General features: G+C 42.2%; 2 protein-coding genes across 7 annotated transcripts in view; one reads left to right on the forward strand and one right to left on the reverse strand.

Moving 5' to 3' along the window:
• The window catches only part of MED25 (mediator complex subunit 25), a 27730-nt gene extending 19988 nt beyond the window's left edge, over positions 1 to 7742 (forward strand). For 2 of the 4 annotated variants that reach the window (XM_075605661.1, XM_075605664.1), the window contains exons 12-20: positions 697 to 782; positions 951 to 1008; positions 1088 to 1195; positions 1374 to 1562; positions 2092 to 2196; positions 2317 to 2400; positions 3750 to 3923; positions 5236 to 5443; positions 6745 to 7742. In XM_075605661.1, coding sequence (XP_075461776.1) covers positions 697 to 782; positions 951 to 1008; positions 1088 to 1195; positions 1374 to 1562; positions 2092 to 2196; positions 2317 to 2400; positions 3750 to 3923; positions 5236 to 5443; positions 6745 to 6857 — 1125 coding nt within the window. In that variant the 3' untranslated portion in view covers positions 6858 to 7742. The remainder of the gene's footprint in view (positions 1 to 696; positions 783 to 950; positions 1009 to 1087; positions 1196 to 1373; positions 1563 to 2091; positions 2197 to 2316; positions 2401 to 3749; positions 3924 to 5235; positions 5444 to 6744) is intronic. The other 2 variants (XM_075605662.1, XM_075605663.1) reach the window with 2 other exon arrangements.
• Positions 7482 to 18006, reverse strand: part of LOC142497622 (protein kinase C and casein kinase substrate in neurons protein 1-like) — a 43001-nt gene continuing 32476 nt past the window's right edge. For all 3 annotated transcript variants that reach the window (XM_075605665.1, XM_075605666.1, XM_075605667.1), the window contains 5 exons: positions 17455 to 17630; positions 16574 to 16694; positions 15314 to 15411; positions 13446 to 13540; positions 7482 to 10059 (listed from right to left, as the gene is read on the reverse strand). In XM_075605665.1, the coding sequence (XP_075461780.1) occupies positions 9944 to 10059; positions 13446 to 13540; positions 15314 to 15411; positions 16574 to 16694; positions 17455 to 17630 (606 nt within the window). In that variant the 3' untranslated portion in view covers positions 7482 to 9943. The remainder of the gene's footprint in view (positions 10060 to 13445; positions 13541 to 15313; positions 15412 to 16573; positions 16695 to 17454; positions 17631 to 18006) is intronic.

Here is an 18006-nt window from a genome sequence, read left to right on the forward strand (position 1 = left end):
TTCCTATTGGCTTGAGATATGGCAGACATTTTGTTTCCAGAGGGAGATGTAAACACGTTAACTTCACTAGTTAGCAGCTAGAGAATGAGGGGGGGTTTCTGGTGCTGAAAATAGAGGGGCTTTAAAAAATAATTTTAGGTTGTTACAGGACCTAACTATGGTCCTTTTAATAGTGACAGCAACCATCTGTCATCTACATGTAAAAGCTTGAACTCAATGGACGGCGCTTTATTTTCTCCAACATCTACTATGTAACTTCTGAAAGTCTTCATTACGGGGGCTTTACCAGCTGCACGCACAGCTGGCTGTATTCACAATGAATAACTGCAAAACCTTTCTTTTAACTCTGGTCATTCTCTCCGTTGCTAATGATAATGAGAACCAGAACCAAAGTTCAGATTACAGCCCATGTTTCCCACAAACTTCACAGTATCTGTAGGTAGATTCGTATGCTATTTTATTATGTGTTCATTTAAAATCTAAGTCTAAAACTACATGTTGGTGGATCAGTTTGTGCCACTATTAGCCCGCAATTGATGCATACGCCGTTTTTTGTTACGAATTTGAATACAGTTAATTCTGTGTAGCGCTTTCTAACACCGAGAGTGGTCACCTCAAACCGTAAAACAGCAGTTGATATGACTTGGCATCATTCAGTGTCTTTAATTGTAATGTCTTGTCTCCTTTCTTCTGCAGAAACCTAAGCCAGCAGCTGTTGATACCAATGCCAAACTGACCCGCTCTCTCCCATGCCAAGTTTATGTCAACCCCGGAGAAAATCTGTAAGTTTTGTGGTGGGTGCATCGGTGTGTCTATCAGCCTATGAAGTGCTATTCAGTGACTCCCTTTCTGTCTGTGTTGGGTCTCTCTCTATGACTTTACTCATTGCTGTTCACACTGTTTTTGTTGTTTTTTTTTAGTTTTTTTAATTAAAATTGTCTTGCTTGCAGAAAAACTGATCAATGGCCGCAGAAGCTCATCATGCAGCTGATCCCACAGCAGCTATTGGTATGAATTCTGCAAATCGGCTGTTGGGAGGGGGTACGTCTCGGTTTCCTAACATAATCGTCATGTTCTCGCCTTGCAGACTACGCTGGGACCCCTGTTTAGGAACTCTCGCATGGTGCAATTCCACTTCACCAACAAGGACCTGGAGTCTCTGAAGGGCCTCTACCGGATCATGGGCAATGGTTTTGTAAGAGATGCTTTTGTCTGCTCCTTGCAAACTTTTTATTTTAACTAATTAAAGAGGATTGCCCTGTATCTTTAACCCATTTGCTGTCAGAGGGGTAAGCAAGCAAAGGGTTAAACAAGCCTTCACCAAAAATGTCTGTCTGTATTTGTTTTCCTAACTCGGTGTCCTTGCTCTGTAGGCTGGCTGCGTGCACTTCCCTCACACCACTCCCTGCGAGGTTCGAGTCCTCATGCTTTTGTACTCCTCCAAGAAGAAAATCTTCATGGGACTTATCCCTTACGATCAGAGCGGTTTTGTCAATGGCATCCGGCAGGTGATCACAAATCACAAACAGGTGCAGATGCAGAAGATTGACCAGCACCGAAATGTAAGGAAGACTTCTTCTAACCTGTTAATTTTTTTTTTAACGTTCTGCTGACACTTTTAAGATTGTTTGCAATGCAGAGAAGGCTCTATTTCAACCAGCTGTAGATCCTCATTCCTTTTAATGCGGACTTTCAACCTTTCAATCCGCAAACTAACCTCTACTCCTAATCTGTAAAGCCACGCCTGACCTTCATACTTCAAATGCTTGGGTTTTACTTTTCAGCACATAATGTATTTAATATTGCACTGGAAGCCGCAGCGTGCCTAGTGCAGTAATGTAGCCGTGATGAAATTACAATATAATTTTGGTACACGAGGCACCAGGAGATAAAGCAACTCTTGCCCAAAGTCAACTTGTTGCTGCATCTGATTTCAGACGCGCTATTCGAATGGGTTGGGGTTTCCTCAGAATTTCACTTAGGGTTCCTTAACCAAAAAAGGTTGGAAACCACTGATCTAAGGGATCACATGACCATTCATCGTCTGTTGCTCCGTGTCATTTTTGCATCTGACTTCTTTGTGTTTTGTAGATGGCAGCAGCCCAATCTATTGGTCCTGGGTCAGTACCACCCAACCCTCAAGCCTTCCTTCCCAAACAGCCCGGCGCTCTCCCTGTAGCACAGGCCGTACAACAGGTAAATAGCGCGTTGGCAGAAGTATCTGCACATACTCTTGTCTCATGTGGGTGGCTGGATGGATAGAGACTTCTATGGAAACTCAGTAGGAGCATTCCTCCGTGTCCACAATTTTTCTAGATGCCAGGTCAGCAGGTAGCCCCAGGCATGCCTTCAGTTAACCAGGTTACTATGATGGATGAGCAGCAGAGAACGCAAAATCTGGTGAGTTTCTGCACAAAACGTGTTTCAAACCAGTATTGGGGAAATCGGCGCCATGACATGTACAGGTGCAGTTCCATGCAATATGACCTGTTTGAAAGTGAGCTCCATATGATGCCCTTCAAAGCAGATTTCCAACATGATTTATTTATTTATTTTCAGCTGTTTTTGGTTATTTTAATTCATATTTGAAACGGCCCAAAGCCTGCAGTAGTGTTCACATGGCAACCCATGCATTCACACCGCCTCGTCTCCACCTAGCAGGACAGAGCTGTTTTCCATGCAGAATACCAAGTATCTCATCAGAAAATAAACCTTCTTTTATAAATCTTCTCAGACAAGGTTCTTTGAGGCGTTTATTATTTATTATAATTTAGGTTAGGGGCTCATTTGTTTTAGGAATATAGTACACGGTGTAAAAAAAAAAATGATGGCTGAAATGCTGTCTCTCCGTAACTCGGGCTCACAACCTCCTCCTGCAGCCCTGACTATCGATACTTTTTAATATTTTATGGGAATGTATTTGCAATTGCAAGCCAACTCTTCAGTTCCTGGGTGGGGAAGACTAATCATGGATGGCTAGTACCATGAACCAGCGAGTTTAAAAAACAATGTACGTTATTGCAGGCCAGGAGCCTAACTCTAAGCTCCTGCTTCACTCAGGCTGGCTCATAGCAGGACCAGGCCTTGGGTCATCTTTATTCACAGCCCTGAATCTAGAATAACTTACAACAGGGGTGGCCAACTCCATTCTTCAAGGGCTATCAACATGTCAGGTTTTCAGGATATCCCTGCTTCAGTACAAAATGATTGAGCCACTTATTGGTGGCCCTTGAGGACTGGAGTTGGCCGCCCTTGGATTGTACAGAAGATTCCACATATGCCTATGTTCAGCAGAGAGGTTGGTGTAGTAATGTAACCCTTTCCCTGTCGGAGGGGCCAGCAACATGTTTGTAGCAAAATACGTAGGCCCCTTTTGGCTGTGAAAGGGTTAAAGCAACAGCACTAGGGAAGTTTGATTTATATATTCATTTCATTTATGATTTTAAAATCTATTCCATATTTTCAGATGCTGGAAATCCCACCTAATATATTGCTTCCTATCCATTCTAATTCCAATTCCACCAGAAAAGGTCGCCTTATAGTCATTTTCTTGTTGTGATCATGACACTGATCGCAGATCAATGGAACAGTAATAAAGTACTTCTGTAGATGAAGTTCAGTGCACTTGCAACGCTCGCAATCTGTGAAAGAGCTGCTTTGTGTACCACAGGCGTAAAGCAAGGTGCTGTGAATATTTAACGTTCATCTAACAGGGATATTTTGATGACCTTGCTTTTGTCCTCTCTCAGTTACACATCAGAGTCCAACAGCCTCAGCAAGCAACATCTCAACCATCACAGGCAACTCAAGCTGCTGTCCAAGCCCCCGGCCAACCACAGAACCCACAACCAGGCGCTATGTTGAGGCCGCAGAATCCCGGGGCTAACCCACAGCTACGCAACCTCCTGCTCAGTCAGCAGCCGGTGAGTACCAGTGAACACGGTCAGATAGGACACACACCAAATGCATTTATTCTGCTGCTGAATAGGCCTGCAGTTAATTTTAATGTCATATGTTGTTACCCCCTTCAGCCACAAAATAATTAAAAGTAGGGCTAGGTATGTGTGTGGCACAACTTGGCAAAGCCTCATGTGAAAGGAGATGTGCCTTAGAAGAGGTGAAGATAGAAGATGGGTATCCCACAGGCACCTTGTAATAAACCAGCTATTTGAACAAGACTATTTTCATCTTGAAACAGTCATCTCAGCATAAATACTGTTTGTCAGGATAAGCGGGTGTTTTGATTACATTGTAGTCCGGTCAGTCACTAATCTGAATTGGGAGCGTCTTCCACATTGGACCAGGCTGTCCGCAGCATCATTGCAGGCGAGCCAATGATAAGGTCCGTATCAGAAATATTAAGTGAGCCCTTGATTTATTGGCTTTCCAGCAATGACCTTCCAAGTGGCCATGATTATCTCCAGAAAATGCCGAACACAAATGGGAACTGGGAGCAGTGACACTTGGGTGAAAACATTGCTTTAGACTACCTGCTTTAGGTTTATGTATTAACCCAATTCTGACGCTGATTTCGATTTCAACAACTAAAATGTGGTTCAAGTTGTGGGCTTTGCTTTAGCTTAACAACCTTTTACCTGTTCATATTTGAAGCCGAATGTTTATGGCACTTGGTAAAGGAAAGCGTGTACAGAGTATACTGCTCCGTGGGGAAGGGGAGTGTGGTCATCTGCAGCCTGCTAAATACAAAAAGACCAGGTCTCTCCATCAGATTGTGAGAACGTCTTTGGATTATCATGAACATTACTCACAGATATTTGACATCAGCCTCAAGGCTTTTTGTGATCAGTGCTGGAAGACTCCCAGAGGTGGACGAGGTAGATGTGAATGTACATCGTGGGATAAGATGAAGGCTTAGATCCACTATCCTAAAAAGCATCTATTGATCTTTATCCAAATATATGTTTTCAGTTTTTGTAAACCAATACATAAGCAAAGTAATACATACAGAATTCGCTTTGAAATTGAATCAAACAAAATTGGGGAATTGTTTACGCCCTGTTTTTAAGAATACATTTTGAGTCTCAACGCCACCTCGCAGGGGAACAAGTTCTGTTCATACAAATGCATTTTGTGTGTCTCTCTATTTAACGCTGTTTCCTTGAGGCAGAACAAAATCGCAGAGCCTTATTTTTCTAGCCCAGGCTCTCGTGCATAATGCCACGCAGCTTAAACCATAGTTTCTATTGGCTCCTTTCTCTGCATTATGTGTTCCAGCCTCAGGCCAGTGTTCCTCAGTCCCAGCAGGCTTTGCACCACATGCAGCAAGCGGCACAGGGCATCTTACCACACCAGGCAATGGGGCAACAGATGCAGCACCAGGCTCCAGGGCAGCCACAACTCCAGATCACAGGACAGTCCCTCATGCACCAGGCCCCTGGTCAGCAGTGGGGCAATCAGATGGCACAGCGGGCATCTATGCCAGGTAAGCAGCAAGTTTAAAAGGAAGGGAATTTTAAGTTTAAAGGGATCTCTTTGCAAAGGGATAAGGTTTTTCACAAATAAATATGGGATCCACAGGAGAGCTGTGACTAGTAAATCCGTTAACCACAAACACTTGTTCTGTGAGTGCAGTAGGGTGTAGGAATAATTAGCAATTTGTACAGCACAAGACTTTGTGACCAGGTCACTTATCGGCCAGTTGGCTGCAGCCTGGATATCAATGCACTAAATATAGTGCATGAAAGTATACCCATAAAGAAGAGATGCAGTCTTGGCTCTCTTAGATGTCCTACTTGCAGTGTGTCAAAATCAAAAGTGCAGATATACCCAAACTGTGGCAAAAACTTCCTGTGGGTAGGTATGTTGTTTGGCAAGGTGTTTATCTGAAGATGAAGAAACAAATCATGGTGCAGACCAATTCAAAAAAGCTTTATAGAATATAACATAGCAAATGTACTCCCGTTCTGTACATTTTAAATCATGCACATAATATAGTGTAGATCGCGGTTTTGAGCCCCGTGGTTACGCGCCGTGGTGTCGGCGTCTTGGCCGCAGGTTACACCTCTGCTCTTCTGGATGTCCTGTGTATCACGGCTTGCGTCACTTCCGGTTGAATTTGGTCACATCCGGTGGTCTCCTATCCCGAAGCCAGTAAAAAATACATCACTTCCAGCCGTCGCTGGACCGAGATTTTCCTCCATCTAGCACAAAGACTTTGGGCCCTATTGTAGGACCAAAATGTCAGTACAAATACATAGGATTGCAAAGGGTTTAAGTAACTGTACCACCTGACTTTTAAAGGTGTTAATGCCATGTTTGTTGCCTGTAACTATTGGTGTGCGGCAGCTGCTGTTCTTCCGTTTTTTCTTCTTTTTTTTTCAAGTCACTAATATTGCTCACTCAATCATCAATTAAGTAAATGTTCAATCGAGACAGACAACAGTAGTTTATGAACCCTCCTTCTCTGCCAGGGAAGCATATTTAGGGGCATTCTAATACCAATTGACCCCAACCACAACGTATATTAGAGTAGAATACAAAGAGTATTTTAGGAGGGGCTACAAGGCTACAGCAGAGTATTTTGGAGCATGGCTGATTTCCCAGATTTATGTCCTGTGCTTTCTTATTCCATGACCGTTCAACAGCTTGTGAACGGTCAGAGTGAGACATGGCATGCGCAGTAGAAATATTTCTAAGGACCCGGCTTGTGTCTACAATGCACGCTCCTCCGCAAGCTTAAAGATTTGTTTTTGCTTCACACTTCTCTTTTTGATGCCATTTCAGGAGGGATGATGATGAATGCTGGGCCACGTGGCCCTGTCCCCCAACCAGGAGGACTTCAGCAGGTGCAGGCCCCAAGTATCATGGAAGATGACATCTTAATGGATCTCATCTGAAAATCGAGGGGGGTTGGGGGAACCCCTTTTTCTGTGATCCCCCTTTTCCCAGCCAGCCCTGCTTTGTCCCTGCCAGGTGAACATTAGGACTGTGAATATACATCTGCACTGAAGTTATTGGTCCTCTCGTACCTGGCCTGTCTTCTGGTTCCTTTTTATTCCCTGATGAATTTTTTATGCTGTAATCAACCCCTCGTCGCGCCTCCTTCCCTGTTTGGGTGGGAGGCAAGAATCGGACAGTGGGCTTCCCAGGTATGCGTGAGACAAAGGGATGTGAATGTGGCTGCGCCTCTCACTTGTACACTTTTCTGAGATGTTGTAGGTTTCTGGTGCCAGGGTGTATGAATTCTGCTTAGACCCCTGACACCCATCATCACAGGGCATCTATAGGAGCCAGGTCCTTTCTCGTCACACTCCCATCATGGAGAGACAGCAAGCGTGTCATTAAATTCTCCACAGCTGCAAATCACGGACAAAGGGATAAGTAAACGCTGAAAGTGCTTCCTCACTTCTTCAGTTACTGCCCCTGCAAAATCACTGGCTTATTTGACCTGTTTTTATGATTTCAGGAATTAAAAGATCTGAAAACAGGTAACATTATTATTATAATTATTATAAAAAAAATTTCTGGGTTTCTTTCCAAAATGTCATTTTGGGTATACAACGGTACACTGAAATATTTCATTACGTAATCGGCACAGAGTTTAGAAGACCCTTTCTTTTTGTCTTTGCATATCCCACGTTACATTCGCTGCTGTTCTTAAGAAGCTCTCTCTGGGGGGGGTTAAAATCTGAGGAGTGTTTGGGATCCAGCACGAGCTGTGACCATTCTGCAATGTGGAGAGAGCATTTTACACCACCTAATAAATGCAAACGCTGAGAGAAGCACATTATTCTGGTCTCTGTAATATACGAATGTGCAGACATAATTCAAAAGTGGCCCAGCAAGGTTCACAGGACCATTCTGGCCAAAGGAGTTACAAAAACACAAATATTTACTTCTAACTTATGATTGTACATCATCAGCTGCACCTCTTGCTATGAGACCCACTGTGTAATTGACCGGCTGACTTACTCGGAGGAGAGGTCTGCACTAGGGACAATAGAGCAATTTTGACTCGGTTGTGCCTTTTTAAGCAGTGGAGAAGTCTTAGAACTTCTCTAAAGCACAAAGGTAAGTATCTTAATTGAATATTTGTGCTGCAACTAACGCAGCTTCTCATGTTGCAAAAAGCACAATACTGTATTTGCTCCTGGAAAAATTAAATCAGACAATGGGCACTTTGTGTATGTGAAGTGCAGTGTGAAACTACCCAAAGTGAATCTCTGTGCTTCTTCCTTCTATCACAACTCACTGACCAGAAATATTTCATATATTCTATCAAAATTAGGGACGCCCCGATATTCTACAGCAGGGGTGCTCAGGACCCCCAACAGGCTGGGTTTTCGGGCTATCCCAACTTCAGTACAGCTGGCTCAATCAGTGGCTCAGATGGCTGAGCCACCTAGACTAAAGCAGGGACTGATTGAGTCACCTGTGCTGAAGCTGGGATATCCTGAAAACCTGACCTGTTGGTGAGGGCTTGAGGACTGGAGTTGAGCGCACCCCCTGTCCTACAGAACGTAGAACTGGGGAAGTGAGACGATTTCAGTTCAATGGCGTCACATACAAGGGATATGGGATTATTTGTAGGAGACGCAATAGGCGACACGAGAATTGTAGTTTCCCTTTAACAAAACTTGTTATACAATGGAGGTCCCACAACTCTCCTTACCTGCCTATTAGGAGAACCTCAGAAACCTTTATTTTAAACTCCTCCCCTGCTGAGTTGGAACGTGCTATGTTTCTAAGAAACAGGTTAGGGTGGTTATGTTGCAGATGTTCAGGGTCCCACACCATTAGAAACAAGACTTGTAGGGTAAGTGCTGCTTTCAAATGCATTTTTTTTTTAATTCAGTATCCAAGAATAAGATTGCTTCATGTTCCTCATTTAGGCCCTGATTGCCTAAGCTGTGCTAAGCTGTAAAGCATTGCATCTCATTCAAGTGAATGCACCACTTAGTTCATAGTACACTTCTGTAGGTGATTTCATTTAGGTTCCCTATAATACCACTCAGCCAAATATGAAGTATAAGAAAACTGTGACAAGATATGGCAGACCGGAAATAAAATCCCCAGGCAATGTGTGTGGATGAGCTTGATATAGACACTTTTAATCATTTTCATTACTGCTTCATCAAATACCATAAGCGCCAAGCTTCCTCCTGGCCAGAATCCCCCTGCGTTAGGAGTAGGGGGGGAGGGAGAGAGAACCCCACTCAAGGCATCATAAGTGATTGATTTTGGGAAGTAGGAGCTAGACTTAGGCGTCGATTCTATATGCGCTGAAGCGGCCGATTGGGCTGTTTTCAGCTGAAATTCCCTATTGACTTCAATGTGAAAATTAGTCCGAAAACGGTCCGGTCGGCACATGTAGAATCGGCTTCTTAATGAGAAGAGGCACAAACCAAAGGCTGTAATTAAATCCCATACTCCCCCCTCCCCCCCAACAGGTCAGGTTTTCAGGATATCCCTTCTTCAGCACAGATGGCTCAGTCAAAAACCAAGTGACTTGTGCTGAAGCAGGGACTGATTGAGCCACCTGTGTTGAAGCAGGGATATCCTGAAAACCTGACCTGTTGGGGAGGACGGGACTCGAAGACTGTAGTTGAGAACCCCTGGGTTAAGGTACTAAATGTAGAGATATTTCAGGGTGAAGAACACCTGTGTGCATTGTTGATCACGTGAATGCCTTTATTACCTTCCAGGTAAGCCACAAGTGAAACAAAATCATTTCAGTTCAATAATAATATAAAAGTTAGAGGAGAATACTGTAACCTGCAGCAATACTTTTTATGGTAGTTGTATTTCCTCTTTGTTCTGACCTGAAATAATAAACCCCCCACAAGGTACATATGGAGAGTGTAGGTTGGTTGCCTACACCATGTTCTGTATGTTATTGTGACTCCCTGTTGATTGTCATCTGTGTGTATGCATCGTGCTGATTTCAGTCTCGCTTTTGTGCACGGTTAGAGTAATGATCCTTTCATCCAGAAATCACTTCTACGTAGTTGGCAGGGTACAGTCCCACTTGTCCGTGACCTGTCACGCCCTTGCACCAGCCTTGCTCATCTTCATCTTCAATCTTGGTCAGTTCATCACCTAGTAAGACAGATTTAAAATGCTCACTGACAAAGCCATAGCAGCTGTATGGCATTCAGGAAGGTCGTTGAACTTGGTGACCTTCAGCCCAGACGGTGCTTTAAAGCAGAATTGCATGTTCTAACATAGTTTTTCAACCAGGGTTACAAGGAACCCTTGGGTTCCCCGGGCATCCCTAAAAGGTTCACTGCAATTTTGAGGTGATTTGAAAATGACCAAATACAGAAGAATTTACAATGCATCTGATCTCAGACGCGCTATTAGAGAGGGTTGGGGTTCCTTACAATGCATCTGATCTCAGACGCGCTATTAGAGAGGGTTGGGGTTCCTTACAATGCATGTGTGTATGTATGTATGTGTATGTATGCATGTATGTATGTATGTATGTATGTATATATATATATATATGTATGTATGTGTATATATATATGTGTATGTATGTATGTATGTATGTATTTGGGGTGGGTTTGTGTATGTGTTTTTGGGGTAGTGTATGTATGAATGAATGAATAAAAAAAAACAAAATAAAGGGACTTATTATTGTGATGCATTTTATACCCCCACATATTTTGTCGTATGTTAATGCTTATACAGTATATACCTATTGGTGTGTACAGTATGTGTTTGTGGGGGTGTAATATTCATGAATGTGCTGTGGCTCGGAATATTTTGGAGAAATAATTTTGTTTTATAAAATGGCTCTTCTTCCTTGTGAGGACGCAGATCCCTGACCTAACCTGTTAGAACGCTTTTCCTGTGGCGTTATAAATGTTATGTAGAAACACAGAAACATACATCTTTTGTCAAGGATACTGTTTCATTTGGATAACAAGGGCAAAGAGTAAACTCCCATGAGTGGCTGGACTGTATTGACCAATTTATCACCTAGTCTGGGAATCTATAAAGAATGGCCACTATTAGGATAATTATTTTTTTTCCCCCATAGTTTTAAACAGGCACTTAAAACAAAACCAAAAAAATATTTCTTGTTTTAATATATGCCGCCTTTTATTGCCTTTTTATTGTGAACTAATTCCGTAAACTGACGATCGATTAGTTCGTGATTGATCAGCAAAGATCCTGTTTCCCAGGGTTCACTAAATGGCTGCCTTTTAGTTTCAAACCAATCCTTCAGTCCGTGTAACTCAGCAGCTACAATGTGTCTTTATATTACTAAGGTAACATTATTTATTGTTACAGTTTGCAACTCAAACTGCTGGGAATATTGGCAACAAATGATCACAAACAGGAATATTTTGCAAAGATCTTGCACTGCTGGGGAAGTGGGCTAAACCTGCTATAGAAATCAAAGGCTGCTCAGTAGTGTTGGACCGGGTCCTCAATTTAAAAAAAAAACGGTTAACGGGTACCCGGCCAAAATTTAAGGTTGTACCTGGTCGGTTACCCGGTTTGGCACTTACCTGCAGGGTGGCGGCGACATCTAGGATCAGCAGCAGCTGTCCTGTGACGGTGGCAGCATTGGAGGTGTCTTCAGCCGGCAGGGGAGCTGCAGGAATCACTTCCACAGCACCGGAGCAGGTAAGCAGTGTCTGTGTGAGCCGCCGGGGAACCACAGTGACCGGAGCAGGTAAGCAGTGTCTGTGTGAGCCGCCGGGGAACCACAGTGACCGGAGCAGGAGACGGGGCGTTCCTATTGGACAGACTGCTGTAAAATAGGAACGCTCCTGCTCCGGTCACGTGGTTCCCCGGCGGCTCACACAGACACTGCTTACCTGCTCCGGGTGCTGTGGAAGTGATTCCTGCAGCTCCCCCGTCGGCTGAAGACACCTCCGATGCTGCCACCGTCACAGGACTGCTGCTGCTGATCCTAAATGTCTTCGGAAAGGGAAGTATGAAAGATTATTTCCAGCTGCCCTGACATTACCCGGCCAAGCTCACTTCTCGGTGGCCGGTTCCAGGCAATGTCCGGGTAGCTGGAAATGGGCCGGGTAATACCGGGTACTCGGTACACCACTACTGCTCAGTATATTAAAACTGATAAAATTGCAGCGTTGAATTAAAAAAATAATAATTAGTAAGTACTAAAGAACTGATTTATTTAAAAGAAAAAAAACCTATTGCATGGATTGCCCCTTTAAAGCTGCAGGTCAGTCTTTTTTTTTTTTTTTACTTCAATAGTTTTATGTGTGCAATCTCTAATTACCTAAATAACTGTATAGCTGCAGGTCAATTAGTTCTCCATGTATTGATAGGTCGAAATTTGGTGACATAATTAGTGAAGGGATCTGTTTATATTCTGCTTGTCTGTCAGTGGAAGCTCATGAATATTCATGAGCAATCCTGCACTGACATGCTAGAGGGAGGGCAGGGCTGACAAAGGGGTGTGCCAGGGCTTGTGACAGGACATGAAGGGGCAGTGCCTTAGCAAATGGCTGTTAAAATAGAATACAAGAAAATTGGTCTTTCAAAGTTGTTTTTTTAAAAACAGAAAATGCTAAAAGTATTTTTTCTTACTACAGAACTGATTTATTAAAAAAAACACACTTGCAGGATATTGACTGAACTGCAGCTTTAAAGGGCTGAAACGAAAGGCCTCGTTCTTAAATCTGCACTAGCTGTAGTAAGCCCTCTCCCTTTTTAATGGATCTAGTGTACTAAAACTAGTGCAACTTTATGAATAATCCTACAGGGCAGTAACAGGCAAGGTCATTGATATTTTGTAATGCCACAGTTTGTGTTGAAATACACATTACATTATAACTAGTTCCTTGCTGTGCTGAGCTCCGATTACATAAAAAAAAGAAAAGTCCGAATTTACATTAGGGGGTAAATATATCGAGGCAATTTTGGAATAACATTGGCCTCCATTCACGATAGGGTGCTAAGGTTTAGCACATCTTAACCCCCCATTCATTTGAATAGGAGATGAGGTATGCTAAAAGTTTGCACCCTTTAGTGCATATGGGCCATTAATGCAGTGTGCTATTTTCATGTTGCACCTCCACAAATATATCAAGGTGCTTTGCTGCCATGTGGCAGACTGCAATTTGGGGGTAGCAGTAGGCTGGTAGAGTTAGGAGTTACACAATGCACCCCCTATGTCATTTTTTTTTCTCTGTCAAAACTCAGCCGTGGATCAAGAAATGGCAAAACAAAATGGTGAGGTATAGAAAAGGGATCGGGAGAGCAGGAAGGGTGACAGATAAACGTGAGGCCGTACTTTGTGGCATGGTGTCCCGGGGAGATGGTGGAGGCTAATAGAGTAAGAGAATTCAATAATGTGTGTGATAAACATAAGGCTTTATTAAATATGGAAGAGAGCCAAGAATCATATAGGGTTTGAGGTTTTACAACAGATCAGTATATGGGTAATATGGACACCCAAGTGGCTGTTATATGCCATCAAATGTTATGTTTCTATTTACCTGCTTTAAAACTGAGCTCATCGGCCTCCTGCCCTGAGTAATCATACACGGCTCGTACACGCACTCCTGGCACGTTTACAGCTGGTTTATTCATGCTATAAATCAAGCAAAGTTAGAGGATAAGATATACACGTATCATCGCTTAGGTGGAAGTGTTGAGTTCTGGAGATAGCGGTTTACTTTATTCTGCTGCACCTTTTTATAATGTATTTTTTTATATATACATCGAGAGCATCTTTCTACATGTTATATTTGAGTGGTCTGCGCAAGTATAACAGGGTTCAAACATTTTCTCATGCCCCAAGCAAATGGTAGTGCAAGTTTTTACCAGGACCAAACCAGAGGTTGGTGCAGAGTCTGTCTGCCTGTGTGAGGTCAGATATGTTTATTGGAGATGGCGCCGTGTCTGTCTGATGCTATCTGATAGAAAAACATGACATGGAGTTCAACCGTGTATATGAAACCCCTGGAGAACTACATGCTAACTAGTGTATTAAATGGGTTTCTCATTTGAATTGTTAACACTACTGAGGGATAAATCTGTACTGTATTGATTGAATAAATATCCTAAAATTCCTAAAATACTCCGCTCATGCGGAAACGTAAGCTTTTATCGATTTTTATAGGCTGTTTTTGTATATGGAAGATGGGAAGGATTTTACAAGCACATCATGAATAACATTTTCCTTGGTTTATTACAGGGCAGATAATGTTTTTTTTTTTTTTAAACCTATTCGTTAGTTTGTTTGAGGGGCCAGAATATCAGGAGATTCAGAAAACTGCAGACGTATGATTTGAAGTAAGAGATTGCACTGTATCTGCTTAGATTTACTATACCTGGGTGTATGAGGCAGTGTCTCTTTCTTCTTTTTTTAAATGCGTGTTTGGTAGGGCAGGGGTGCGCAAACGGGGGGGGGGAGGGACCCGGCGCTTACAGATGCCCCACGCTCTTCCCCGAGGCATTTAAATTAAATGCTGTGTGACTGCATGAGGCCTCTATAACTCACGTACCTTGATTTCAGCCGGGGGGAGAGCAGGCAGAGGGGCACAGCACCAAAGGTTTGCGCACCCCTAGTCTAGGGAATGGATTTTGACACTTTGTAACAGAACATGTATGCTGATTTTTATAGTATACTTCAGAAAAGATTTAGTACAGATACTCGGTATTTTAAAACTGCTAAAAAAAATAACCCTCCAAAAACAGAAGTCCTTTGCATGTGTTAACGCATTCAGGCTGTATTTACCAAGCAGTGTCACTCTATAAGACGCCTTCTAGCACTTCTTAGGCAATTATTGCCCATTCAACCGTAAGGTGTCTTCTGGTATGGAAATTGTCTTTTTGCAGTAATGCCACTTGGTAAATATGCCGGTTCAGTTGAACGGGGCCCTAAGTTATCTTCCCGCATGGCAAGTGGCGTATGGGGTTTATTTATGGAGTCCGGTGGAGCTTATTATTGCATAACTCAGCCTTTGTAAATATGGGCCTCGCTGCCCAATTTGCCTACAATGCATTGCAGTACCCTTGGCTCTGAATGAGTTGGCTGTTGGTGGGCAGGCCTTCTCGTGTGCAGCTTCAGAGGTCTGGAATTTGCTACCGCCAGAACTCACCTCTATATTTACTTTACCACTGTTTCGGTCTCGTGTAAGACCTACCTCTTCCTTCTGGCTTTCCCTGCTTAACAAAACCATTGTATATCATTTTAATTTGTTTAGCTGTAAACTATTGCAATGCCCCTTAAGTGAAGGTGTGTTTTTACTCAAAAAATAGATGATGCTTTCTCAGTGAATGAAATCTAAATAGCTGCTAATAAAGTACATGTGACCACACACACACACACACTTCCCAGCACTATTGGAGCAGATCTCACCTGCCTTCCGTGGGTGTGACGCTGTACAGCTTCACCTTGTCCATCTCTTTCACTTTCTTCTTTTTTACGATCTGTTGCTCTCTGTCTGGACTCCACTCCTGTGAGAGAGGCAAGAACAGTGAAACAGTTGGAGAGTAAGGAAAACACTTTGATTTGACCCTCTTTTACAAAAATGTCTGTGTAGTAAAACCAGTGCTGCCCATCTGTCTCCGTGCCCTCATGAGTTTTTGATCCAGTTCTTCTATTCAGAGTCCCACATTTGCAAGATCAATGATAACTTGGAGCATGGACTAACATTTTTAAAGTTGCATGGAAGTAGTTTGCAGTCTTGACGATGTGTTATATATTCACTGAAATAACCACTTATGGACCAATGCACAATTTCAATTGGCTATGTTTAAAAAAAATATATATATATATTTATTATAATATAAAATGGGCAGAACCCCCCCCCCCCCATTAATTCTATAATCCAAATATCCTTACCGACGCATACTGTGTGCAAGAGACCATGCGTGAGGATACTTAACCATACTTTTCAATAACTACTCCCAACACGTGTAGATGAGGAGCCAGAGAAAAAGCATGAAATTCGATTAAATTGTAGGTATTTTACTATGCATGGGAAATATCATGAATACTGCTGCTAATAATATGTATACTGCTGTTTCACCCAATATTTTTTGTCTGGAAGCAGTTGTAAAGTAAATTACAGCAGCTTCTGGTTGCTTTTTAAATCGTGGCTTCATATAGATAGTACAAAAGAATCACGTTTATTGTTACTGAACGCGTAGGAACTGACTATTAGTTGTGCATTGGAAATCTACCTAACTATCAGCAATACCAGTTTTAGCACCATGCTCGGAAAAGAAAACTGTTCTATTAAACCTTCTGAATGTCCTGGTTTGCAAAAGTTTATACAGAAGCACTGGTAGGTCAGGAATAACTGTAGGCGGCAGAAAAGGTTTATTAAAATCAAACACAATTGTATGTTTTTTTATTTTATTTTATTTTTATTAATAAAGCATACAGGTTACATTATTCAGAGCAGTTCTTACTCTTTCCAATATATCGCCGGCCTCTTTCAGCAGGGGTCCTTTTAACGCATCCCTGTAAGTTTCCCAGTCATTCCAGTTGGATAGATTTTTTTTTTATCTGTATACCACCATTTATTACATTAATATTACAGTATGACATGCTGTTGCATAGCACAAAATGAGCAATAAAACGTACAATGTGAGGAACTCTTTAACAACTCACCTCTAACTGTGGCCAATTCATTACCATCCCAGGTCCGTGCTTGCTCCTCCACCACTTCAAGTCATCCTGCTCATTAACTTCCGTAATAGTCTGGTTCAAATCACTATACACTGTTCTCATGCTGTGGATACAGGCACAACATATGGAGATGTGGGGAGCCTTGTTTAGCTCTGCAGGTCAGTTTGATATTGGAGAAACTTGTCTACGTTGTAAACCATGTATTTGAACAACTTACAGGGAAGTTTTCATTACAATAAGGAAAGTACGCTAATTACATGAAAGGTACTTGTGCCCAAATGCAGGTGAAGGAATGAGTTAGAGCTTGTTCCCAGACTTAGCGTTGCACTTTTTTTTTTTTTTTTTTTTAGAGAGAGATTTACTTTACAAAGCCTCTCGCCCTTTCTAATGTTATCGCTAAAGGAGAGATGTGCAAAGTTTTTGTTTTTTAGTTTGCAACATTTCGTTAAAAAAACTTGGCAACTAACATTTTTTTTTTCAAATGACCAAAAGTTGCCATAAAAAATAAACAGTTTTTGTTTTGAAAGGTCACATGAAGCATATGACATACCATGTTGTGACACAGCATGTCTTAGCATTGGTCATTTGACCTTGCACATTTTTGTCCTAGTTTGCCTTTATTTTACAATTCATTTTTGTGGGGGAAAAACTGCAAATTTCATCATAAATTCAAACTTGTGCAACCTTTTCGCCCATCTCTAAGCCTAAGTATTTCCAAACTATGACCCAACGTGCTTAAACTCCATGTTAAATACATGTACTGTATATATTTTTTAAAGCATACTCTTGTCCCACTTTACTGCTCCACACAGTGCGTGTTGGTTTTGGAGTTAGAATTGTTGAGTTCCTCAGCCCCCGCTTACCTCTCATTACTGGTCATGTCTAGATGCTTGTGTACAGACAGAAGTGCCTGCTTCAGAAAGCGGATTTTCTTCTGCTCCAACTGCTGACTTTGGTCAAACACCGTTTCCATCTCTTCCATGTACTTGGGATTGTACTTGTTTATTTCCTGCAGGGTCTTCTCATACCTCTGCTTTACCTACATGTTTCCCGAAAAAGACCAGAGAGCTTTATAAACAACCCAAGATTCCCAAAAAGGCTATACCTTAAGTGGAATATTTACAGTACCTCTTGCTTGGCAATAGACAAAATACAAATTCTCCTCCACCTACTAAAACCTCTCGGCCTTAGTTAGTCAATCATCAGGCATGGCCAGGTCCTGTTATTGTTTGAAACCACTGTACAGAACCTCATGTCCTCCCAGCCATGTTATTCTTTCTCATTCTGACACTCATTAAAATGATTTCTATTCCTTCCATCACATGTCGGGTTTTTTTGTATTTCTCCCTCTTTCATTCCACAGCAAAACTGAAACACTACCATTTGCTAACGACAGCTTATTTCTATTTAGCTCT

The sequence above is a fragment of the Ascaphus truei genome, chromosome 6 (genome assembly GCF_040206685.1).
Source record: "Ascaphus truei isolate aAscTru1 chromosome 6, aAscTru1.hap1, whole genome shotgun sequence".
Taxonomy (NCBI): domain Eukaryota; kingdom Metazoa; phylum Chordata; class Amphibia; order Anura; family Ascaphidae; genus Ascaphus; species Ascaphus truei.